Below are 26117 nucleotides of genomic sequence, written 5' to 3' on the forward strand. Positions count from 1 at the left end.
GCTAACGCGAAAATTGGCCGCCGGCGTCCGCGGCGTCGGCGTCCCGCGTCGGCGGCGTCAACACGAGGGATGTCAAAAATCATCACGTAATGAGGTGACCATACGTCCAAAGATGGTGACGTCATCATGACGTCGAATAACGTGACTTCACGCGATGACGTCAGCACATGACCAGATGTGCTGTAGAAAGATTGCAGTGCCTCCGATCTTGGAGGCAGTGCAAAACAATGTTAGGTCACAAAGCTTTCGAGGGAGGGGGGGGAAGGGTCGTGAGGAACAATACGTCAACTGAAGAAAAGGAAGACGCACCGGGAGCGTGGCGTCTAAATCATGCTCTACATGACATGCGCGTCATGATTGTCGTATTAAATCCTGTTATTTATGTTCGTCACACAGTCACGTCGCGCAATACCAATTTCGGTGTATATCAATCTAGCAAAACGGCCGCCAGCGCACCATAAGCGTGGCACGTTAGTTATGCTGTACATGACATGCGTGTCATGATTTTCATGTTAACACCTGTTATATATGCTCGTCACAGAGCCACATCACGCAATACCAATTTTGGTGCATATCAATCTGGCGGAACGCCCGCCATCGCACCATGAGCGTGGCACGTAAGTCATGCTGTACATGACACGCGTGTCATGATATCCACATTAACTCCCGTTATTTATTTTCGTCGCACAGTCATGTCACGCACTACCAATTTTGGTGTATAGCAAGCAAGCGAAACGGCCGCCAGCGCTCCATGAGCGTGGCACGTAAGTCATGCTGTACATGACACGCGTGTCATGATTTTCACATTAACTCCCGTTATTTATGTTCGTCACACAGTCATGTCGCGCACTACCAATTTTGGTGTATATCAAGCTAGTGAAATGGCCACCAGCGCACCATGAGCGTGGCACGTAAGTCATGTTATACATGACACGTGTTTCATGATTTTCATATTAACTCCCGTTATTTATGTTCGCCATACACTCTTGTAAAGCCATACCAATTTTCGTATGTATCTACGAAACGGCTGCAAGAGCACCAAGACTGTGGCATGTAAATCATGCTGTACATGACATGCATGTCATGATTTTCATGTTATGACCAATTATTTATGTTTGTCATAGAGTCACGTTATGCCATACCAATTTTGGTATACACCCCATGAACGAAACGGCCAGGAGAGCACAAATTCGTAGGCGGCTAGATATATAGATAGACAGATAGCTACGCTCAAAGTCGCAGAAGTTCGCTAAGAAATGCTTCGCATTTAAAAAAAACAAAGATAGACGAAAACCCACAGGTTTTCATATCTCGAAAAGTCACCAATGATCACTATACTCCCTCATGCGAATTCTGAGCCCAGCTTTGTGTTGAGGCAACGCGAACTGTGTTTGAATTTCTGGCTATCCGCACTGGTACATTCGTTACATATTGCCACACAAACTGCCAGTGCTCGAGTGCTACGCACGCCACTCTGTGCATTGCAGGCGTCATCGACATCCCCGTCACGACAAGCGAGACAGCAGCAGCGCACCGACCAGCCCTGCATGCGCACGAGCTCCGACCGAAGGGCGAGCACGCATGACGGAGCAAGAAAGCGGTGTTAGAAGCCAGTGGCTCGAGATATCGACAGAATCCACGTTCGCTGTCTTTCGTCCTCGTTCGCTCTGTCGATTACGCCGACGACGCCAACGGCGATGCCGAACAACGCAGGAACAAACACCTAAGAGCTGCGCTCTAAAAGCACAGCGCGTATCGTAGAACGTCGCGTACTCGAATCGGCGTGCACAACTCAGTTTCACGATGGTTTGGACACGTCTAATTCACTCCATATTCTTCATTAAATTTGTGTAACAATGTTCTTGCACAATTTCGCTTTCGCAATTTGTTTAGCAGCTGTAGATTTCACGAATGAACAGCGCGTACATAGCCTCAGCCGTGCGCCCGTCTCGCAGAAAGACTATATATGGCGGACGCCGCCGGAGCGGAGGCGTGGCGGTGACGTGAACAGCGTCATCGCCGCGCCGCGACGTCACTGCCCCGCCCATTCGCCAGACTCTCCCCATCGACGGCTCTGCAGCAGCAGAGCCGGTAGCGACATCTTGTGGCTATTTACCTAACTACAATATATCCGGGATGAGACAGCTGAAACTGAATTGGGAGCAGTTTTTGGAGCAGCAAAATTTCTATCTTGGAGCAGAATAACCTTGATTTGGAGCAGTTAGCGGCATTTAATATGTCGTCCAAGGAGCTCAAAAAAACAAATTTGTAGCCACTTGGAGGACAATTACATATTTTCAATTGGCTTAGAATACACATAACACTGAAACAGCTTTTGGAGAAAGCTTTTTTAACAAATTATAGCCAGGTATGAAATACACTAACCTTTTTACATACCACGTGACCTGTCGACAGCCCGTGTAACAAACATACGAAATAATTGAAAGAAAGATTCTGGAAACTAGGTTTACCTCAAACGTTCGAAAGGAAAAAACGTAAAAGCATCATACTTATCAAAAATAATGAAAAAAAATTGTGATTGCCCAAGAATTTTAGTTAAATAGCAGTAAGCCATTGCTTGAAGTCAGTGATATGATTTAGCAGATTACTGCTGGTCTTTTTGTACGTCTGCTTCGATCGTCTGCTTATTTAGGTTTTCAAGCTTCCCAAGAACTCCCGTAGATCAGTGTTACTCTTTGCCAGGAGAAAATCACAATAAGCGCCTTCAGCTACCTGCACGGCCGCGCGGTTGGCATAGCGTCAAGTGTACTACACGCTTTTAACGAACAACAAATGCGTGCCGCACCACCTTTCGCTGCCACCTCGTGCGGGACAACCTTCAAGAGTGCGGCGCAGGTGCCAAGAAACCTTGCCACACTGACTCTCTCATCAAATGCGTGCGTATGGTACTGCAAGAGTAGCGACGCTGTAAGTGTACTGTATGCTTTTATTAAGGGACGACACAAACGTGTCGTCCCTCAATACGTGTCGTTCACATCAGTCTGCTGCCACCCTCTCGTGCAACACCGCTAGAGCAGGGGTTCTCAAACTTTCTGGCCTCGGGGAACCCCAACGGCTTTTCCAGAGTGTCGCGGACTCCCCAACTTTTAAGTGCGAATGCACTTTATAAGCGACCCTGAATCCGCCGTCCCATAGCAACGGCGCGAGGAAAGGAGAGGAGCGTCTGTAGCAACGGCACAGCGACGTCACACCCCACGTGACTGCGCGTGCTCCGCCTCCTCACCGCGGTTTGCGCGGGCGCGCGCCGGCTCCGCACCGCTCTTCTAGGTGGCATTGGGTGCAGTTACAGTGTAGGTGCAGTGCTTCGCCGCTCCTTCTCTCGCCGTTCGCTCTCTCTCCTCCCTGCGCCCCACTCTCCCATCCGCTGGCTGGGCGCCTCTCGAAATGTGTGCTCGAGACGCCGCTGTGAAACGCCAACGGCGACCACAAGGCTGAGATTATGGCCGTCAGGTACAATGACAACACAAACAGGTGCTGATGAATGTGTAAATAAATGGTTACGGTACAAATCCTCGTCTCGTCATTAATTTACGCCATTAAAATTACTGCGCCGTGTACTCTCGGCGCAAGAAATGCATTCGCATTTCCTCACGATTCCCTTCGGGGAGGTGGGGGCATTTTTTTCTTGAGCATGAAGACAATCGAAAGCGCAGGAGGTGGGTGATAACGCACGCGGGCAGTTACAATATTAACACTGCCAGCATTGGCCTGTTCTTTTTTCTTTAATATCGAAGGCCATCGCCGTCGATTTAGAACTCTCGAGAATACTACACAGACTTGCGATTCCCCCCCTCGCCACTTCGCAAGTCGCCAAATGTGCCCGTCGACCATACACTGCGTGCTTCAGGCACCGTGCAGCGTAAGCAATGTGTTCACGTAAACGAAGCGCCGGACATACAGAGGCCCGTTTTATTTTTTGCAAAACAAAAAAGGAGGCACGCACTGCGAAACAGCCCTCGATCGATACACCGGTCATAAAGGTAAGCCTAAATGCTTGTGTAGCCCAAAGCCGACACGAAGCGACGCCTCTTACGCGTATCAAAGCGCTCGTTGCGAGTTTTGATTACAAAACTGATATAGAGCAGTGGGAAATCTCCGTGTATGAAAACTGGGCCACATGATCGCCGACGTGCCATGAGCCACGAATAAAGTGCTGAGGTGCAAGTTAATGTTGTTTGAACTGGCCTGAACGCTCACGAGCACGAATTAATTACCAGTGCTACGCCCGTTCTGTCACCAGGGGTCCACAAATCATGCAAGTTTCACGGTGTGCACTAGACGACGAGTCGTTAATGCTGCCACGTGGGTCTCTCGCTACCCACAAAAACTCGACGTGCGGATGCGGCGTGCGATGGCTTCGTTAAATGCAAAATGCAATGCAAGTTTGCTTGTCTAGATAAATAAATTAGTTGCTAATTGGGGTAAAATGGGAGCGCGTTGCATTAGTTCTGGCCGCTCGCGGAACCCCAAGACGTCCTTCATGAAACCCAGTTTGAGAGCCCATGCGCTAGGCTAGAGCATCGCGGAGACGCGTCACATGCAGGAAGCTAGTTGTTGCGTTGATGCCACAAGATACTCAACCACAGCAAACGCACACGTAGGTGACCACATGCCGCAGCGTCGACGTGAAAACCGCAGCGACAGGAGGAACACGCTACGCCGAGCAAACAATGTGACAGTCAACCCCACTACGCATGCCATTCGATAGTTTTGGGTCAGCTACAGCAGCGCCAGAGCAAACAGCCTAGCAAGTAGAAGCAGCACACTCGGGGCACGGCAGCACATTTTTGTGGGGTCACGCATATTTACAACAGCCCAGAGGGGATTATGGCGGCACCATGGGAGCCTTCATTAGAAAGGTGTATAGAAGAAACACACTTGGGCGCGTCTACGTGTTCGGCGAACGTCTTATTTTCATGGTATTCCTGGCGCTGCCTGAAAAATCATGTTGTCAACTCAGCATTTTTTTTCCCCCACTGAAGCTGACGTGGGCATCAAAATTCTTGCTTCTGAGGCTGTTTTGAAGCAGTTCAGCGTAATTTTTGCGATTTTCATGCTTTTGGAGCAGCTTGGCGCAGGAAAACGAAATCCTATCAAAAATGTGCAATTGCGTAGCTGTCTCACCCCTGATATATTAGAACTTTGTTTTTTTAGTCAAGTCAGTGTTCTCAAAATAAAATAATGTTAATACTGTGAGTTGATTATTACCTCACTGTCAATGCTTTACCTAGTTGGTAAGTGAGTAAGCCATTAGGTTTGTGTGCCTCTGGTTAGGCTCTGCATCATCAGGTGTCACTACCAGCATTGTCCATCCCGCACACGTCGCTGACAATCCCACAAAAACTCGTGACGTAGGTTGTTTGCAAAACAGACTCGTGTGATGACTACATCCTAGGTGCTTCGCTTTCCGATTGCCCGAACTTCAAAATGTGTTTCAGGCTGCCATTTGTAGCTAATATTATATTGCACAGATTGCACCAATGTGCTCCCAACGATGCGATGGAACAGTCAAATCGTGTTCAAATTTATGTGTCTCGACTCGTTTAAGTGCAATGAATACTGATTTTCTAAGCCTAAGAAATGTGTTAATTCCAAGTTTCGTTCTGCTAGAACTTGAACCAGTCTACTGTTGCTAAATGTACAATTACAGCACCTTTGGATAAGCACACAAGTGTGTGCAATCCCATTTCATCATGCTAAGTAAAAATACACATCTTACATGCCCATTTTTTCTGCAAAGGTTGCACAAAGTAGCGGCTGCATCTGGTACACTACAAAATGTGTGTTCTTAAAATATATCACCGCATTCCCCATATGCTACAAGATTCACACAAATAGTACGAACAGATCCTCGGACCACAGAGCCAACACTGGTTGCCAGAAACGTGCGGGTAAGCATGCAGCAGAACCAAGAATGCCGACTCACTGTTGAGGCCCATAAAGTAAAGCCAACGGAGGCGCTTTGTGTGCAGCGGGCTTTCCATGTGACAGTCAAACTGGTCAGGCTGTTCAAGCTGGATGTTGCACAGGCTGCAGCCGTACACCCTCTTATCGCCCTGTACGGAGACAGATGACATAAGTTCACTCAACGCATGAGCAATAAAAAAAAACACTGATCAGTGCACTTCCACGAAATCAAACCTGAGCGTTTCACAAAAAACTTTCGTTCAAAGATGAAGCACAGAAGGTAACAGCAAGGTTCGGCATTGTGCTAAAGACATCTTGGTATGCTAGCATGACAAGCGTGCTGGAGGCAGGCGTCATCATGATGAAACTGAAGAAAAACAATCGCCATTTGTCGGTGCCCAAAAGAAAAGAGTGCTTAAATGAATACTGAACAAAAATAGTAAAAAATGATCAAAACATCGAAATTCACAGAGTTCACTTCACATATGTTTGAACAGTTGACTCTTTTTGTAGGACACGCGGCAGCTGCACATCGACGGCCTTGACATCAAATGGCAGATGCAGGGTGCCCCTTTTTCTGTCACAAAGACATGAGCCCTACAATTTAGGGGCTTTACCCCACCCCGTTCGCTGCCAGTGCCGATCGTAGGGGTTCTCGGAAACGTACCAGGAGTGGAGCGAGCTGAGAGTTGCAGACGACAGCTAGCAAAGTTGGCACACCCATTTGCAGAGATGGTAAACGTCACCAAACGTCACATGCTCTAGTTCACGCCGTAGCCACTAGATGTGGTAGCTAGTGAAAAATGCATTAGGTTCATTGTTTCCCGTCAGTTTATACCTGGAATCAACATTGTGCCTACCGACTTCAGCACCCAATCTTTCAACTTGGCTGAAAATCTCGGCAGCAAAATTTTGTTCAGTATCCCATTAACCTGATTGACCACTCAGGTTAGGCCACTGTATAAACAACAGTGCAGCTTTCAAGCAGCTGCTCGGCAAGTACACTCGTGTTAGCAGCAGCCAAAAGAGCCGATCGAACGGATGATGGCTGATGCATGTATTCGGCTCGTGTTCTAGTGCCCTGGCGTCTCTTGACAACTTTCAATCCTGCAGAGCAGCACGTGCAACATCAATAACAGCGTGATGATGTCAACACCAGCGGAACAAATGCTTGTATAAATTATATAAATACTGGTTTGTCTTGGCTACAGGTTAGCTGTGCACAATGTGTGACATGATACAGGAACAATGAAGGAAGGGAAATTTTGAGTGCTCGTTTCCTTGATTAACGCAAGCTTAACGAAAACCAGCAGATCACGAAGCCAAGGAAGGTATAGGAGACGTTCATTGTACTGCTTTAAGTGTACTGCAGTAATTGTGATATAGGCGCGAAGAAAGTAAAGTGGACGAAAAGACAACCTGCTGTTGGCAGGGACTGAACCTGAAATCTTCGGATTACGCGCCCGATGCTCTTATCAAACTAGCTACTGCGGCGGTTGTCCCCGCGTCTACTTTATCAGGTATTTATGTGCATGCAAACCTGGGCACGTCTGCCAGCTGGCATCACGCAGCATGTGATCCTTTATTGAGCGGGCAGCTGACCAATAAGTCCTTGCATACAACAGAAAAAATGGTTTTGGCCACGGAGCAAGAATATGTAGGAGATAAAACTACCATCCGCATGTGATACCAGATAACCTCACAAAAATAAAATGCATCCATAGCAGTGCAGTGTCACTGGCTTGCTTCATATTCCTTCCTGCTCCGTGGCCAAGGCAAAACGGGAGCAACACACAAGACCGGTTGCCTTGTCAGCTGACACAGCAGCAATTTCCTGCTTGGTCCCCAGCATGATAGTCGCTTCGTGGGCTTGTGACCGTATCTCGTTGCAGCAAGGTACTACGTCGAGAACCGCTGGTGTGTGGGATATTACATAAGGGGTGGGTACACGGTTCTCAGTGACGGTCTACACAAATCTTATTTCTTCCCCGAAGGCAGATGTGGTGATAGCAGCAATGTGATGGCAAAGGCTGTTTCAATCTTGTGATGGAAAAATAATGACGAGAAGGTCTTGGGTGAGCTGAGCAACATTTAGTAGATGGCCTGTGTGCAGCAACATGCAATGTAAACTGGTGTACAAATTATGAAATAATTATAAACTCACGATACAATAATGATGCATTATTAGCATGCCCAAACCACAATTTACTTTTAATGACGAAACGCTGACACCATATGAGTATGATGAGTGAGTGTACCTTATGGTGTGATTCTGCACAGGCAAATCTGGTGGAGATATATGGATGATACGCATTCAAGTTTCAGTCTAACCAATGTTTCAATGCAAATAATTTTACACGTTGAGGAGCACTACGGAGGTTGAGTTTCATAAATACCAAGGTTTTGTCAGCAGATGATCAGATGTTAGTCACATGAGAGCATTAGTTGAGGTCATGGGTGATCATAATGATTAAGTACTTAATTGAATTCACAGTGCCAATGGTAATGCTATTAATAATATTTTTTTTTAGTTTCCACTCCTAAATGTTCCATACCACAGTCCTAGTCATATGCTGTAAGAAAGGCAGATTCACAGGTTCAAGTGCATCACAAAAGCAAGGATAAACTCCTGCGCACAGGGTTTCTGGCACAGCACCTGCTACAAGCATTGACAAACCCAAAATACCCTTGGTTTCTGTGGAAAAAGGAAAAATCTTTCAGCACATTGCCACAAGAAGTATTGCAATCTCATCTGAAGATAAAACAGACTTCAGAACCTATTTTACACATGTATTCCTGGACTTTTGCAACTAGCATAACTCCACAAAACGCTGGTGTAAGGGAATACGGCCACTCTAGGGAGATTTTCGTCCAGTCTATCGTCTCAACGGTGAGAGTACAGCACGTAGAAGGGTGTACAAGCCGTCTGCCAAGAAGCGCTCGCGATCATGCCCTCACGATCAAAGTTTGTAGTTGCTGCTTGAGTGACACAGCCTCCCGCCCCCCCTCTTTCGGCACCATTTCATGCCAGAGCACTGCATGGGCGCGGGCTGGCTCGAAAGCCAAGGCCCAACCTTGCCCGCATGCGGAGTAAGGAATTGTCGATTTGGGCCCAGGCCCACAAGCTTCGAGCTCGTGCTTCAGTCAGGATCACCATAGGACTGGGTCTCATACAAGTCAGTAATATGTGCGGGTATGGTTTATATAGCTGCGTGAAACTACCTAATATAAATACCCACCCTAGCATATTTTGAGACAGAGACGCTTTTGTGTACCTTGTAAAAATTGCATGTCTTCACTGGTCAGTATCGCCGTGTGGTATAACAAGATGGCCTGCGCCAAAGCAGTTCATGAACCGGTAACTAGTGTGGGGAACCACAAATAAAGTGGCACAGACCGAATCTTATCCATTCGAGATATCCATTCTTGTATTGTTTTTTTGACACTGATGCTTATGCTTATATTGTGACACTTGAGTATTTCTGGCAGAGTGTGCTTTAGCATGTGTTCACCGTAATCTGTTCAAATGCCTGAGCTAGTATACAATACCTGGCTTCTTTTCTTTAAAGGGACCCTGAATCGGTTTTGGCGATTTTGTACGAACGCATTGCGCCGGTAGAGCAAGTCCTAAGGATTATTTACAGACCGATTTAAGCTCTGTGCGTAAACTGTGTAATTTATTACAAGGCTTCAAAGCGCGAATCGCCACCGATCACAGCGGCTTAGCCAAACGCGTTTTCAAACTGCCCATTTCCAGTGCGTGTCGTACTGGAAGCGCGACGTCACGCAGGCGGCCGATCTGACTGGATATTGTAGTGTTGTTGTATTTTGTTATATTCATCCTAGGTAGCGTCACTTACCCTAACATACTAACAGACGGCGCCTCTAAGGGGTTACAGGTGTATATATATGGTATCAATAAACATGGCCGGGCAGTTAGTCGCCGGCCCAGCCGAACGTCGCGTCGTCATATCGTTACTCTCGACATGGTGTCAGAAGTGGGGTCTGCATCATAGTAAAGATGCCTCTGGGCGAGAAGAACAAGGACAGTGAGCTACCTGCGGGGACCGGCGGGAAAGCCATGGTGGCCATGGTCGCTGGGCCCAACTTGCAACCGCCACCCCATTACGACTTCGAGAACCCAGCGGCTTGGCAGAGGTGGCGTCAGCAGTTCGACTACTACAGTTTTGCAATGGGTCTTCATGCGGCGGACGATGAAGTTCGCGTCAGAAATGCTGCTATACTGCATGGGCACCAGGTCACGGGACATTTTGTGTTCATTGCAAGTACGGGACGAAGACTATTCAAAGTACAGCGTCATCATTGGTAAGTTGGACGGATTGGCCTCGAGGCCCACCACTGGAAACGCCGGCGCCACCTTCGGCGTGACGTGCTTGGCAGGATCACGTGGTCTCAGCAGCCGCGTCGGCTGCTTGTGAAGCGCTGCCGCGTGCTTTGAAAACGACTTTCAAGTTCCACCTGCGCTGCGGCCTGTTTAAATGCGGAGGTTTTCTCCAATTGTGCATTTTGAACACAACTGAACATATTTTGATAGGAGTGGCTGCCTCCGAAGGCGACGAACATGCTGCTCGGTGCCGCATTTACGCAACGGAGCCGGGTGTCAGCCCGCACTGGTATCCGCAGGACAATAAATGGCGTGAGGCGTGGGTTGTGAAGCTAAAAACCGGCAAGCAGTCACTGGCTACGAGTCGTGTGTGCAACAAGCACTTCCGCGATTAAGACTTTCGCTACTGCGTCGGGGCTGCGGTGATCAGTGAGTAGCAGAAAGCGCACACTGAGACGATCGTTCGCGTGCGCTTCCCGCCGGCTAATGGTGCTTATCTCCCGCGCTACCTATTACCTGGTGCGATATCATCTCAGAACCTTCCCGTGCGACCTCTTGATCGTTGGCCCCGTGCTAAGAGTACGGGGCCAAGTGTAAGAGTGATCGGTGGGTTGATCACAGAGGCACTGCAAAGTGACCATGTCGTGTGAATACGTCATCATGTGAGGTCACGTTATGTGACATCATGTTGACGCCATAATGGCAGAGAATGGTAAGTTCACTGGAATGCGAAGAGCACGGTAATTAAGAAAAATATTTAAAAAAGGCATCACATTTGCTCATGCTTTGTGTGAGCATCAAACTAAACGAATGCACTGAAATAATTCAGAAACAGAAGCAGAGGCAATTGCTCGTAGAGAAGACAGATCGATATGCAGTGCGCGGCAACTTGTCAAATGACATTGACAGGTGCGCGAATTTAGACAAAAAAAAAAACATTTCATTCGTCGGGACCATAGGTCGGGATGGCACAAACACAGTTACCTATGAGAGCCTAAGCCATAGCAGAAATGAAATTGTTTTTGAACTGCTCTAATAGCGTCTGCACAACAAGAGTTGTTAGTTTACTCACAAATTCTCATATTTTGCTGCCTGAGGTTCACAGCACGGTGCCAAAACGCTCTCGTTGCGAAAGCGAAATCATGAGTGCTGACGTACATGCAGAAGCAACGTCGGCCGCCGTGAACCCGTGCGATCGCTGGCTTGAGGCTTCTTTCTATTATGCTCCATTTGGTTATACAGGATGTCCACTCTACGACCATATTTCACCCAGTTTGCACTCAGCGACTGACTACCTTTCACGCAAGAAGCCGGTTCAGGGGTCTCCACCGCGGTGACCGCGTCAAGTGGGCGCCCCATTTTCTGCTAAGAGACAGCGACTGTATACTATATTGTGCTTTCTGTTCATCGATAATTATTCATCATCATCATCAGCCTGTCTACGCCCACTGCAGGGCAAAGGCCTCTCCCATGTTCCGCCAATCAACCCGGTCCTGTGCTTTCTGCTGCCACATTATACCTGCAAACTTCTTAATCTCATCTACCCACCTAATTTTCTGTCTCCCCTTCACGCGTTTGCCATCTCTTGGAATCCAGTCAGTTACCCTTAATGACCACCGGTTATCCTGCCGACGTGCTACGTGACCGGCCCATATCCATTTCTTCTTCTTGATTTCAACTATGATGTCCTTAACCCCCGTTTGTTCCCTGACCCACTCTGCTCTCTTCCTGTCTCTTAAGGTTACACCTATCATTTTCCTTTCCATCGCTCGCTGCGTCGTCCTCAGTTTAAGTTGAACCCTCTTTGTAAGTCTCCAGGTTTCTGCTCCGTAGGTAAGTACCAGTAAGATGCAGCTGTTATATACCTTCCTCTTGAGAGATAGTGGTAGACTACCATTCATGATTTGATAATGCTTGCCGAATGAGCCCCATCCCATCCTTATTCTTCTAGTTATTTCACTCTCATGGTTCGGCTCCGTGGTTACTACCTGTCCTAAGTAGACGTACTCCTTTACAACTTCCAGTGTCTCGCCACCTATCGCAAAGCGCTGTTCTCTGCCAAGATTGTTCCACATTACTTTAGTTTTATGCATATTAATTTTCAGACCTACTCTTCTACTTTCCGTATCCAGTTCAGTAATCATGACCTGTAATTCGTCTCCCGCGTTACTCATCAATGCAATGTCATCAGCGAATCGTAGGTTACTGAGATACTCTTCACTAACTCTTATCCCTAACTCTTCCCAATCTAGGGCCCTGAAAACCTCCTGTAAACACACGGTGAATAACATTGGAGAGATCGTGTCTCCCTGCCGATAATTATTACTTTGACAGTAAAGAACATATTTCGTTTGGAAAGTTGTTACAGAAATGTCCCGGGGGGCTTCCGCGAGGTGTTTTTTAGAGCGCTGACAGCAAAACCTATGGGGAGCGCGCCAGTGGAATCCTGCCTAGCACGCAATCGAGGCGCGTCCGATAGAGGGCGACTCCGTAACTCCTCGACGCCAATACTTCTTACACCCCGCCAACGAACTGTACGAGAGTGCACGGTTCCACCGACGTGTTCAACAGGCAGGCGAGACAGCTGACGCGTTCTTCACGGCACTGGGAAATATTGTGAAACGATGCAATTACTCTGCACGGGACATAGAGGTGCGACTGGTCCGCGACCGTTTTATCGTTGGCCTTCGTGACACGAAGTTATCAGATAAGCTCTGCCGCAATCCAAGGCTTACGTTAGATGAAGCACGCATTTGTGTCCGTCAAGCGGAAGACGCAGAGAAGGAAAGGGCAAATCTTTCAGCATGTTCGCCAGCGGTGATAACGCATCACGAATCGATAAACGTGGACGCGGCGAAAGTCATGCAGAACCACCCACAGCAGCGAGAGACGCGCAACGCAGCTGCCCCATGGATGCATGCTTCTTCGCCTTGTGGATTTTGTGGCCGGTCCTTACATTTGCGCTCAGAATGTCCCGCACGCCGAGCAACCTGCAACAAATGTGGAAAAAAAGGGCCATTTCGCAGTGGTTTGCCGGGCTAGCAAGCAACTTTCCGTTGTGGAATTGGATGCTGTCGGTTCGAACAGCAAAGAGCGGGCCAAGTTCGTGGATATAAAAGTGGACGGAACGCCTCTACGCTTCAAAGTTGACAGCGGCGCCGAGGTCACAGTGGTCCCCAGTACATTTTCTGGAATTCCGCCATATCTTGAGCCGCCGGAAGGTGAACTTTCAGGACCGGCGGGACAACCGCTGGACGTGCCGGGAACGATTGATTACTGCCACTCTGCAATGGAAGAACAAGTCAGCAACGCAACGACTTTACGTGCTTCGGTAACAGGTCATGCCACTTCTGGGATTTCCTGCTATCCAAGAGCTGGGTGTGGTCAAGTTCGTGGATCCGGTGGTCGAGACGCAAGGCAACCAGGCGGCATCAGACAAGCTGTTCTGTGGTTTGGGCGAGCTGCAAGAAGCGTACACTATACGCCTAAAACCAGATGCTGTCCCCTATTCGCTGCTGGTCCCAAGACGTGTGCCCATCCCTCTACACGGTGTCGTGAAGGCGGAGCTTGACAGGCTTGAAGCGGAGGGCGTGATCAGACGCGTTAGAAAGCCTACTCCGTGGTGCGCCGGTATGGTCGTCGTACCGAAGGCATCCGGTTCATATCGCATCTGCGTCGACCTCACCAAGTTAAACCAGGTAGTGTTGCGTGAGCGCCATATCTTGCCCACCGTAGACCAAGTTTTGGGACTACTGGGTAATGCTAAGGTGTTCTCGAAGCTTGACGCTACATCAAGTTTTCATCAAGTAAAACTGGCAGAAGATTCTGAAGAATTAACAACATTCATAACGCCGTTTGGACGGTATTGCTACCGTCGACTGCCATTCGGGATAACGTCCGCCCCCGAGTACTTTCAGCGCCAAATGAGTTACATTCTCGAGATTCAAGAAGGCGTCGTAAACATGATCGACGACATTTTGGTTTTTGACCGCGACCGTGCAGAACACGACAGCCGGCTCCAATCAGTGCTGGCTCGACTGAGAAACGCCGGGCTGACCCTGAACAAGTCGAAATGTCAATTCGGCGTCACAAGCGTCAAGTTCCTCGGCGTAGTTATCTGCGGCAGCGGTATTTCGCCGGACCCAGACAAGCTTGCCGCTGTCAAGAGCATGGAACCTCCTGTCGACGTCGGTGGCGTCCGCAGACTATTGGGCATGGTAAACCACGTGGGACGGTTCTTACCCCATCTGTCAGAGGTGACGGCACCCATTCGAGGACTGCTCAACAAAAGAAGTGACTGGGCGTGGGGACTGGCCCAGCAGGTCGCCTTCCAAAAGTTGAAAGACATGATGTCGTCCAACATCTGTATGGCTAACTAACACCCACTGTACCCGACCATCGTATCCGCAGATTCCAATTCGTTTGGCTTAGGTGCGTTTTTGCTACAAGACCAACCAAGCGGAGAGCGCAGAACCGTGGCCTACGCATCACACTCCCTCACACCAACAGAGCAAAGGTAAAGGTACAGCCAAATGGAAAAAGAGGGCTTGGCAGCTGCGTGGGCTGTCAAGCGGTTTGACGAGTATGTCCGACGCTTACACTTCACTATCGAGACCGATCACTTACCGCTCACGTCCTTGCTTGGTTCCATGGATGTCGATGCTTTACCACCAAGGATCCAAAGGATTCGACTGAAACTCATGAGGTACCAGTACACGGTATTGTACGTTCCAGGGAAGCTGCTGGCAGCGGCTGATACCCTCTCAAGAGCCCCCGTCACATCAGCGTCTCCAGCAGAAGGAAACCAAGTGGAGTTGTACATCAGTGAGGTCGTCGACAACATCGCGGAAGGTGCACCAGTTAGCCTTAAAGCGGTTCGTCAGCACCAGTTGATGGATGGCGAGTGTGTTACCCTCGTGAAGTACTGCAGGCAAGGTTGGCCTCAGAAAAACAAAGTGCCATCAAACCTCTAGAAGTATTGGAGGTACCAAGGGGAGCTGACAGTGTGCAATGGACTGCTTCCTTAAAGGAGGACGTCTGTTGATTCCGGAGGCGCTGCAGAAGGACGTCTTGGATTCACTTCACGAGGGTCATCAGGGTGTGAACCAATGCAAGGCACGTGCACGTGATGCTGTTTGGTGGCCTCATATAGGCAAACATCGTGTCTATGGTGGAATCATGTGAACGTTGTGCAACTACCAGGGTCCAGCGTGCCGAGCCTCTCCTGCCAACACCTTCCTTGGAGTACCCATGGCAACAAGTGGGTGCAGATTTGTTCCACTTGGAGGGACAAAATTTTCTGCTGCTAGCGGACTACTATTCACGCTATCCAGAGGTTATCACGTTACGCAACACTTCCAGCCAAGCGGTGATATCGGCTATCAAGAGTGTCATGGCTCGATTCGGCATACCGGAAGTGCTTCGAAGTGATAATGGCCCCCAGTTCTCGTCACAGGAGTTCTCAAATTTTGCCCAGAGCTATGGGTTTAGACACATCACTAGCAGTCCTGGTTATCCTCAATCGAATGGTGCAGTGGAACGGGCTGTTAAGACTGTGAAGGATCTTTTCTGCAAGAGCAACGACCGGTTCCTGGCACTGCTGGCGTATCGTGACACACCAGGCGTCACAGGGTACAGCCCGTCCCAACTTCTCATGGTGTAACGGTTACGGACACGCACTCCCAGGGACCCGGCCAAGCTGGCACCGGACCTACCACGACCAGACGCCTTCCAAAAGGACGCCGCGGCTAAGGAAAGGCAAACTGGGGACTTTAACCGTCGGCATGGGGCGAGAGAGCTCCGGGACCTCTCTTCAGGAGATGAAGTGTGGGTAAATGATGCAGAGTGCCAGGCCCAAGTTCTTAGCCGGGGCCAGCGTCCCCGATCCTACATCGTGGAAACTCCCAGCGGAGTTATACAACGAAACCGACGGCATCTCGTGCCTTATTCCCCAGATCTCAGTGCGTCATCCCCAGTCTCCCTTCCGTGCACGGGCCCAAACCAGGAGCACAGACATAGCCAGGAGGAACCATCACATGGCCAGCCCGATACGAGTACTGGCACAGACCCTGACAGCATACCCCACAAGGTTACCAGGTCCGGGAGGCATGTGGTCCCACCCAAAAGACTGAATTTGTAGATCTTGGAAAGGGAGATGTAGTGTTGTATTTTGTTATATTAATCCTAGGTGGCGTCACTTACCCTAACACACTAACAGACGGCGCCTCTAAGGGGTTACAGGTGTATATATATATATATAGTATCAATAAACATGGCCGGGCAGTTAGTCGCCGGCCCAGCCGAACGTCACGTCATATCGTTACTCTCGACAGATATGTCCAGTCCACGTCACTGAACCTCCTGTGGGCAGCGAGAGTCGTCTGCCTGTGTTACAACGTGCTCCAAGTTTATGTGAGCTGAGCGACCGTGTTTATTATGAGGTTTTTTCTTGAACACAATGAATTGCCCTAGCCGTGTTGTGTACCACATACCTAGCAATTGAAGGAAAGAAAGTGACATTTAAGGGCTTGTTTTTTCTTTGTTAGACACAATATTAATGAGAACAGATAATAATGCCAAGGAAAGTATAGGGTGTTTTATTTGTAGTAACTAGAATATAAATGTGAAGAAAGTAAAGTGAACGAAAAGATAACTTGCCGCCGGCAGGGACTGAACCTACGACCTTCGAATAATGCGTCCGATGCTCTACCACTGAGCTACAGCGGCAGTCATACTCTCGTTTACTTTATGGGGTATATATGTGCATTTAAACCCTAGGAGTGTTAGTCAGCGCCGATCGCAGCCATGACGGCGAGTGTGGAACACTCATTTTCTGCCTGTCGGCGTCACGTAACACATTATCCTTTTTACGAGCTGGCAGCTGACCAGTAATCCCTCACGTACCACGTGAAAGCATCAAGTCTACCAGAACGAGACCCTCGCTATGAATGAAGGAAAGAAAGTGACATTTAAGGGCTCGTTATTTTTTTTTTGTTAGACACAAGACACTTCAGGTAGTATGCGAGGGATTACTGGTCAGCTGCCAGCTCGTAAAAAAGATCACGTGTTAGGTGATGCCAACAGGCAGAAAATGCGTGTTCCACACTTGCCGTCATGGCTGCGATCGGCGCTGACTAACACTCCTAGGGTTTAAATGCACATATATACCCGATAATGTGGACGAGAGGATGACCGCCGCTGTAGCTAAGTGGTAGAGCATCGGACGCATTATTCGAAGGTCGTAGGTTCAGTCCCTGCCGGCGGCAAGTTATCTTTTCGTTCACTTTACTTTCTTCACATTTATATTCTAATTACTACAAATAACACACCCTATACTTTCCTTGGCTTTACTGTCTGTTCTCATTAATATCTAGCAATTGGTGACTTGTAAAGCTGCGACATCGTGCAATGTTTGTGAGGCATCTGGCGAGCAGAATCCCTTCAGCTTGTCGCTGCAATGAGCGTCGTGCTCTCGCTATCCGTTCAATGCCACGATCCACGTGTCTGCGGCTGTAACTTCACCCCTGAAGACACAACCACATTGCCCGAGTTTACGATGATCAGTGATCGTTTTCGAATTTTCTGTTTGTCCGCATGCTTTTACAGGTTGTCGCCGTACAGAAAATAAAATAAGATCGGCTGGTAGTGTGGCAGCCCCTGTCGGAGGAGATATCAACCACTCCGCGAGCTTCCTCTTTGTTGCCAGACGGCATGCTGCCGGGCACACTGGGCCTCCGAGATTGCGCGCAATATCGGAGGCCATGACTGGACGAAGCTCAAACCGTCGAGTGCGCTCATGACAGCGCTGCGATCGCCGGCGATGCCAGCATGTCTGAGGGTGCAAGGCAGTGGTGAGGAGGAGGGCATAAATATAATTGTCCATAGCGGTTTGGTACACGGTGCGTCACCTAATTGCTGGTGTGAATGATTTGGGGATACTCTTGCCTAAACGCTGACAAAACTTCCGAAAACCGTTTCAGGGTCCCTTTAAGGGGAGATGCAGGTTGAAAAACGCAACTTTTTTTTTAAAATTATCGATTTCTTGTTTTCACCTGCTTTGTTAAGATTAGTATCTCTACTGGAATGAAAATAAAAATCAAGGTCGAGACTGAGCTGGAAATGCATTAAAATTGCGTCTAAAGAGCAAAAGGTGGCTGCTAAATGACCGACCGTCTTCCAGCACGCATGGCCGCTCGCCATTGTGGATCGCCTGAGGAGATCAGCCAAGCCTCACTCTCCAAATAACCACGGTTTCCCGTGCTGCTGAAGCACAAGAAATAAAAAAAGCATGTTTTTGCCGTGCGTTTCGAGCGCTGCAACTGGCTTTTAAATCACGTAGTACAGATTGGGGGCCACTATTGGCTGCTGCGCGCCTTGTGTGTTGCGAAGCCTACTTGCAGTGTCCGTGTCTCATCGAGCTGCGCAGCTGAACAACATTTCTTTCGCGTATTTATCTTCATCATGGACGAAGAAAACCGTAACAAACGCAGTCACCAGCCAGTGAAGTATCGCTTGGTGAACAAATTTCGAGGACGCCGGCGAAAATCGAAGCCATACACTCGCCAAACAGCAAGTGTGCCTGCTGCCACGAGGCCTAGCGACAGCAATGGCAACGCTTCCGACGAGTTTGCCACAGCGTTCGAGTATGTCAGTGCCTCTCAAAAAGACGATCGGACTCTTCCACGATGAAGAAAGATCACGGTAGAAAGAGTCTTCCTTGATCGCTGACATAACAGCATTGAACATCCTCACGATCAGTGCAGTGTGTCCAACGTGTCACCGTTCGGGAATACACGTCCGGGAGCCAGCTTACAAACGCAAAGACGTCGTTTCTGGAACTACAATGCAAAAACAGCGAGTGCCCCGAAAGTATTCTTTCAATGACATATGCGTTGCGGCGAGTTGCTTCGCGCGAGGAGGTCAGCGTAAGCGCAGCGAGTGACGGACCGATCATGAGCAGGACCTGGGACAGTGGGAGCTCGCGCAATAGCTGTGCTGTCAATGTGCAAGCTGGGTGCGCTTCCGTCGATTGATCTGATAGCGCATGCCACAAAAAAGGTGTCTGCCAAACTAACAGCAGAAGCACGAGCACATCGGCATATGCTGAGAAGGAAATGTCGAGGAGTCTGCTCAAGAGAGCTGTGAGGGAGAGGTGCTGGCTCATTTTAGTGGCAGTGGCTACAACACTCAAGCCTCGATATAAAGAACACGGATATAACGAATTATTGGTTATAATGAAGTAAATGAAGAATAGTCTTGTCACAGATACAGTGTTACAAATTAAACGTTTATAACGAATTTTCGGATATAACGAAGTTATTTTCATGGAAGATGTGACTTTGTTATAAAGAGGTTTGAGTGTAGAACAGTTTACCTCTTTCGTGTGCAATTTTGATCGCCTTTCATGACCTCTTTCATAAACAAACATTCAATTTTAACTTTAAACTTCGTTTTTCTCAAAACACGCTTGCCACTTTTTCAGCGTCCCCTCTTGATTTTGGTACTTCTGGTGCTCAGATCTGCATGAAATTTCTCATGTTTAGTAAATATTTTGTATGCACTTTCTGGATAGTTTTCAGCACTCTACAGTTCAGCCTATGTTTTACACATCTGCCATGCTGCAGAACGAAAAGTATGCAACTTGCAAGAAAACTAATTATATATTTGAAATCAGCATTAAAATCTCTACAAATAGTCCAAGCGTCATTGCTCTAGGGTGAATATTAAAAAAAAAAAGCGTCTTCGAGTAGCACCTCCCCTTAATCAGCACTGCAATGTCCGAAGTCAAAAAATGCTATTTTTTATTCACATTAGACAATTGTAAATATGTACAGGTGTTACATCCAGGGTTCGTACAGGTTTCAAAGGAGAAAATTCAAGGATATTCAAGGACTTTCAAGGCCCTATAGGAGGATTTTCAAGGCCCTCTTCGAGAGGTAATTTTTTTTCCCATGTCGAAGATCTTGAAACAGTGCTCTCAAAAGGTCTGACATTTATTGCACAAAGAAAAATACATGTCACAATACAAATCTGCTTGTATTGCACACAATAAAAAATAAAGATATGTTTACCAAATATCACAACATAAATTGCTTCAAATGCACAAAAATCTTCAGGAAGCAGCTCCTTATAGCTGCCCACTTATACATATCACAATGCAATTCTGCTTGTATTGCACGCAATAGAAATAAATAAAGATAGCTTCATCAAATATCACAATGCAAATTGCTTCAAATGCACAAAGCACCTAGCGGCTGCCCACTTCAGGCGAGCTCCAGAAGCTTTTGCTGAATTTGGACGTTGAGCGAGTGTAGCTCACCAGTCTTCTCCTTTGCCGTCTTCCTCAAGCTATTTGACTTGACAATGTGTGCCACATCGTTTGCTGCCTCTGCTTTTTCCGCATAGGCATCTGCAGAAGCCATGAGGTCATCAATTGTCAATTCTAGCCTTTTTTTCTTTCTTTTCATTCCATCGAGCTCTTCCTCTATGCATTGTTTTTTCCTCTGCTTTGAAGCTTCAAGGTTTTGCTTCTTCTCGGCTTCTAAGTATGCTCCATACTTGTGTCTAGCAGCTGACACTGCCATCCTCAGTTCCCTGGTGATTGGAACCTGCAGAACACCACCTGCCTTCTCAACCGCATCACACACAACCCGCTGTGAAACATAGGAAAGGTCCTTGAGATTCTCCACGCACACCTGTCGGTTCACACTGAATCCACGTTCAACTGTGGCCTGGCCGTGACTGAGGACAAGCAAAAGTTTTACGATGGTCCATAACTCAGAGTAGCTTGAACTAAATTTCAAGAGGTCAGGGTAGAACTCATCCAGCCTATCAACACTCTTGTCATATTGTCTAAGCTTATGTTTCTGCTCGTGCAGAAGCTCCGTGTACTCGGCCAGCACAGTGTCTCGAAAGTGTTCAGCTATTCTACCCGCAGCGATGAGGGTATCCAACACTTTTCTAAAACCTGTAAGGCATTCGTCGGGCTTTGAACACATCTGTCGCGGGTCCAGTGAAGAAAGGCCCCTAACAAATACAAACTTCAAGGGGCTTCGCTCTAGGACTTTTTTTGTGGCACTGATCAAAAACTGTTTACATTCCATCCGGAACTGAAACACATCCCTTGAGCTTACCCGAGAATTCTTGATAATTTGCTCGGCTTTGTAGCCTATATCCACCTTTTCAAGTGGAATATGATTCTCAACATTATCAACATCGACCTTCAGCAGGCCAACGATTCCTTTGGCAGAGAGGATCGAACATTTCAAAAACTTCATCAGCAGCTTCCTGAGAACAGTTTCTAAATCCTTTGCAAGAAAAAAAGCCATTGGCTTGTCTGTTTGGTACTCTACCAGAAAAGGCTTGAGTGCCATTGCCACACACAACGCAAAATTCAACTTTGCTGGCAGCAAAGCATCACAGCTGAACTCAAACAAGTTGTTGAATGAGGCACACTTCGGCAGATTAACTTCTTTCTTTCTAGCAGCCTCAATGTACTTTTTGATGTCAGACCACACCACCAATGCTCTCTCAATGACAGGGACATTCTCCAACCACCTGTGGGCAACAAACTTGAGAGGAAAAGTGCACTGGCCTGTAACTGACGAAAAGTCTTCTCTCCGTGCTGGGGCATCTTCAAAAAGTGTGCTTAGACTAGACAGCAGGCAATCAAGTCCCCATTTAGTAGCTGAAACTCCTGCTCTATACGCGTTGTGCACTGTGTGAAGTCCACAAGTGCCTAAGTCCACACACTGAACTTGGTAATGTTCTTGCAAGTGCTCTTGGAGGCCCTTAAAGAACTTCAGATTGACATTGGGACCGTCCATGGATATCTGAAGAATCTTTGCCAGGGGCAATGGCTCAAGCGCGCTTAGCAACTTTTCCTGAATGTCATTCGCTGTAGAATGTCCCAGAAAAACGGAGGTATAATATCTTGTCGTCACCTTCTGGGCGGAGTCCCAACACCTCACGTGCACATCCATTTGCTTACTGTGCAGACAGTCATTTGCCGACTCATCGAAAAGTACGACGAAGAATTCACACTGTTCTATCTCTCGCTGCAAGGCCGAAAGAAAGAAAGGCCTGAGTCCATGACATGTCACATATGCGCATTTCTTTTCACCACAAGAAAACGCCTTCGCCACTTCACTGTCCGGAAACATGCGTCGAAATAACTCCCCTGCTTGGGATGACGACCGGTACGAGAAGTGGGATGTGACGACTTTCAAAGTCCAAAGAATTTCTGCGTCAGTGACAAGCTCGTGCGTTTTAGAAGCATCATTTAAGCTTGGCGACTGCAACGGAGACGCTGTAGTGGACTGCTCTGTCGGAACAGGCGTCAGGTAGCTTTTCAACGCACTCCCTTGCCCCATCTTGATTGCGCCAATATGCTTGGCACTTTTCATGTGACTTTTTAAAGCGGATTCACCCATGGCAGTCACATCAAAAGTTTTGCCGCAAAGCTTGCACTTAGCCCGATGCGGATTCGTCGTGTCAGGTGCAATCCAGTGCTTGTAGTCGTCATGGTGGAGCCACGTAGTCTGAAATTTGCTTTTTCCAGGCATTGTTTAGCATATCAACACATCACTTGCACCCCTTGTACTAACACGTAGAAGGCACGCTCATTCCAAAAAGCGCTGGTAGCACAAGGACACGACTAGGTTAAAGCCCGCGCACAAACGCGGACGCCACAATGGACATGCGATAGCGATGGGGTGACTGCGCTCGCAGCCGTTACTACTTCCGCTAGCGCCGGTAGTGACGTTTTAAGCCACTGACACGAAGTCTACATTGAACGCTGCCTCCGAAACTCGCACCAAGTCCAATGTTGCCAGCGGCCAAACGAGATTCGGCTAAATAGGTATAAAAATTGGTACGGTTTCCTGCCGCATTTTAGAACTCAAACAAAAGACAAAAGTTGAGCAAAGAAAACCATTTTCATGATGACAAATACAATTCAAATTTAGCATTCAACAAATTCAAGGTTTTTCAAGGACTGGTCTGAAATTCAAGGTTTTTAAGGGCCTTGAAAACACACTTTCGATTTTCAAGGGTATTCAAGGGTTTCAAGGACCTGTGCGCACCCTGGTTACATCCCCACTCCCAGAAAGTGGTTCTGATAAATGATCACATGGAACATTATAAACATTTCTTAACATCTTTTTCTGAAAAATACAGAATTCAGTGATGCTACCGAGGACTTCTGATTTTAGAGCAGCAAAATTTTCCCTTTCGAGCACTTTGAAGCAGCAAAACTTTCCATTCTGGAAAGCTTTGAAGCAGGTAATTTTGCATCCAAGAGCCCCCTGGAGCAGCTAACTTCATATTCTGAAATACATTGGAGAAGAAAGTACAATTTACATTCAGACACCTGAATAATTATTAAAGGCGCCCTGTAACGCTTTTTCAGCCTGGTCAGAAAACGCTGCCTATCGATAGTCGAGGCTCCTGAGAACACGCCAGCCAAACATTATAGCGCAACACGAGGCTGGGAATTTGCAATTAATTTTCAAAGTCAGCTGGAAATCGTTCCCTCTTCTTTCTCCAAATGATGCCATATACCCAAATCCCCGGCCACTGGCTGATTTGAGCATCTTGAGCTGCATAGTTACTGGAGGCTGCCACATGCCCGCGCTCGAAATCAAAGTAAGCCGCGCATTCGAAGAAAAAAGAGAAAAAAATTGAAGGACACTCTGTAAATTCCAAAGTGTATTTGGCGAAAGCGTGTGGCCATTCGAGTGACTATGCCATGCTATCAGGGGAATCCACATTCTTGCGGCGCTTCTCCGAGCCACTTCCCGTGGAATCATCACCGGGCCGCTCGGGAGCCATCCGACTAACTCGACTGGACGCGGCGTCGACGTCTAGGATGCCGCTGCCGCACTGTGCAAGGGTTGCGCAACGTGCATTGGAAGGAGCAAAGCATAACTGTTGCTAAGCGCCATCACGTGATTGCCAAGAGAGTGTGAGGGGTATAGGCCACAGCTGGCACCGTTCCAGGGCACGGACGGACACCACGAGTATGAGACATTAAAGGCTTTCACCTTAAAGGTGCTTCCATGAGATGCGCGTGACTTCTTTCCCTCGTGCCATCCTTCCCTGCTTAGCTTCCAGCATGCTCGTCAGGACGAGAGAAGGCAATTACAGCATGCGACAAAACTCCGCTCATACTCGATGGATTGTAAAAATTTTGAGGCGGTCAATGGGCCTTTTCCGGGTCCGAACAGCACCTCCAGTGGAGAACGCTGAAATCGAAACTGGTGGCCCTTGGCCTCCGAAATTGTCCAACGAGCGCCGGTAGACAATCTCGGAGGACAGCATTCGCACCGTTCTTTGGGGGAAAGTTTTACAAGTTAGTGACACCAGATGTCACTTGGTCCGCACCTGTCGTCGCGTTTCAGCCACCAAAAACCATGGCGCGTGCCTCGTAAATGCCGGCGCGCATGCGCACACTACCTACCCGGAAAAGGTCCATTCTAAACATTTTTGAGGCGGTCAATTCGCGAGGCAATAAACTCTTTTAATGAAGCCATTCGATGGTTACTTGGAAAAGTGTTGCAGGGCCCCTTTAAGGCGAAAGCATTAGATGCCTCATCAAATGCAAAAACTGACTGTCGGCGTCCCACGGCATCGACATGAGTGATCAAAAAAAATAATCATTGCCTGACGACGTCACCATGTGACGTCATCATGACATCCCAGATCTCCAAAATTTGTGACGTCACTATGACGTCCCACGAAGACCTCGTCGCTTGGTAAAAGTGGGCCGATCACGGAGGCAGTGCCGCCAAACCAGGTGAGATGCAGAAAGGTTGCAGTGCCTGCGATCCGGGAATGACAGAAATTGCTGGGGTTTTATAATTATGACAGACACTGTAGTGGAGGGCTTTGGAAATTCTGACCCCCGGGGGTTTATCTTTAACGTGCACCTAAATCTAGGCACTCCGACCCTGGAGGCAGTGCAAAACCACATTCATCTTCACGGATTCGCGCGAGCACACGGAGACAAAGAAGAGATACACACAGACGAGCACAAACCTGCGCTCGTCTTTGTGTATCTCTTCTTAGTCTCCGTGCACTCGCGCAAATTCGTGAAGATGAATGTGTTCCAACTAGGCCGACTACTTGCAGTATTGCTTCAATTTAAATACACCACAATATGTGCAGAAAGCTCTCGGACGAGGCCAGGGGAGGATGAATACATCGACTGACAAGCAAAACGATGGTGTTCACCTTCCATTCGTCTTGGGCACAAGGGACCCCGTGAGCTTCTTTTACGATCTCTTATGAAGAGCTGCATTTTGATTTGTTGGAAATCTCATGGAGAAAATCATCTGCAGAGCATTTATTATTTCACTCAATTATGAAGCAGTAAGGTTGTCTTACAATTGGATGTTGTGCAATAACCTCCTCCAATATTTTGTTATTTATTTCAGCAAGTAAACAGAATACTGGATCAATAAAATTGTATATTATGAAACAGCACTTTAAACACAACTGTGTAGTCATCAAAGTGCATGGCTCCTGCCACAAACCTATCCTGATGTTAACAAAATGCTTCACTTTAAATATGTAGAAGTGGCTGACAAACGGGGCAGCATACAACGGTGCCTTGATGCATGGCCGTTGGCAGGATTCAGAGGGTGCAGGGAGGACCCCTGACGCCCATGCCAACCAATCACACGGGCCCTTCTCATGCATTCCCCGAAAGTGAACGTATTGATCCTATTTATTTATTACTGAATACAGGCTTAATTACACGCCCAGCAGCACTTGAAGCGAGCTATCAGCAGCATTTATGGAACAGACAATGTCAGTCAATGGCCAAGAAGTGAACAGCCTCTGC

The 26117-nt window shown here is 47.9% G+C and overlaps 1 protein-coding gene across 1 annotated transcript in view; it reads right to left on the reverse strand.

Annotated features, from left to right (window-relative positions):
- Positions 1 to 26117, reverse strand: part of LOC119395576 (serine/arginine repetitive matrix protein 2) — a gene marked incomplete in the record, with an annotated part of 233461 nt that overhangs the window by 203126 nt on the left and 4218 nt on the right. Inside the window, 1 exon segment of the mRNA XM_049416681.1 lies at positions 5948 to 6077. Coding sequence (XP_049272638.1) covers positions 5948 to 6077 — 130 coding nt within the window.

This window comes from Rhipicephalus sanguineus, chromosome 6 (genome assembly GCF_013339695.2).
Source record: "Rhipicephalus sanguineus isolate Rsan-2018 chromosome 6, BIME_Rsan_1.4, whole genome shotgun sequence".
Taxonomy (NCBI): Eukaryota; Metazoa; Arthropoda; class Arachnida; order Ixodida; family Ixodidae; genus Rhipicephalus; species Rhipicephalus sanguineus.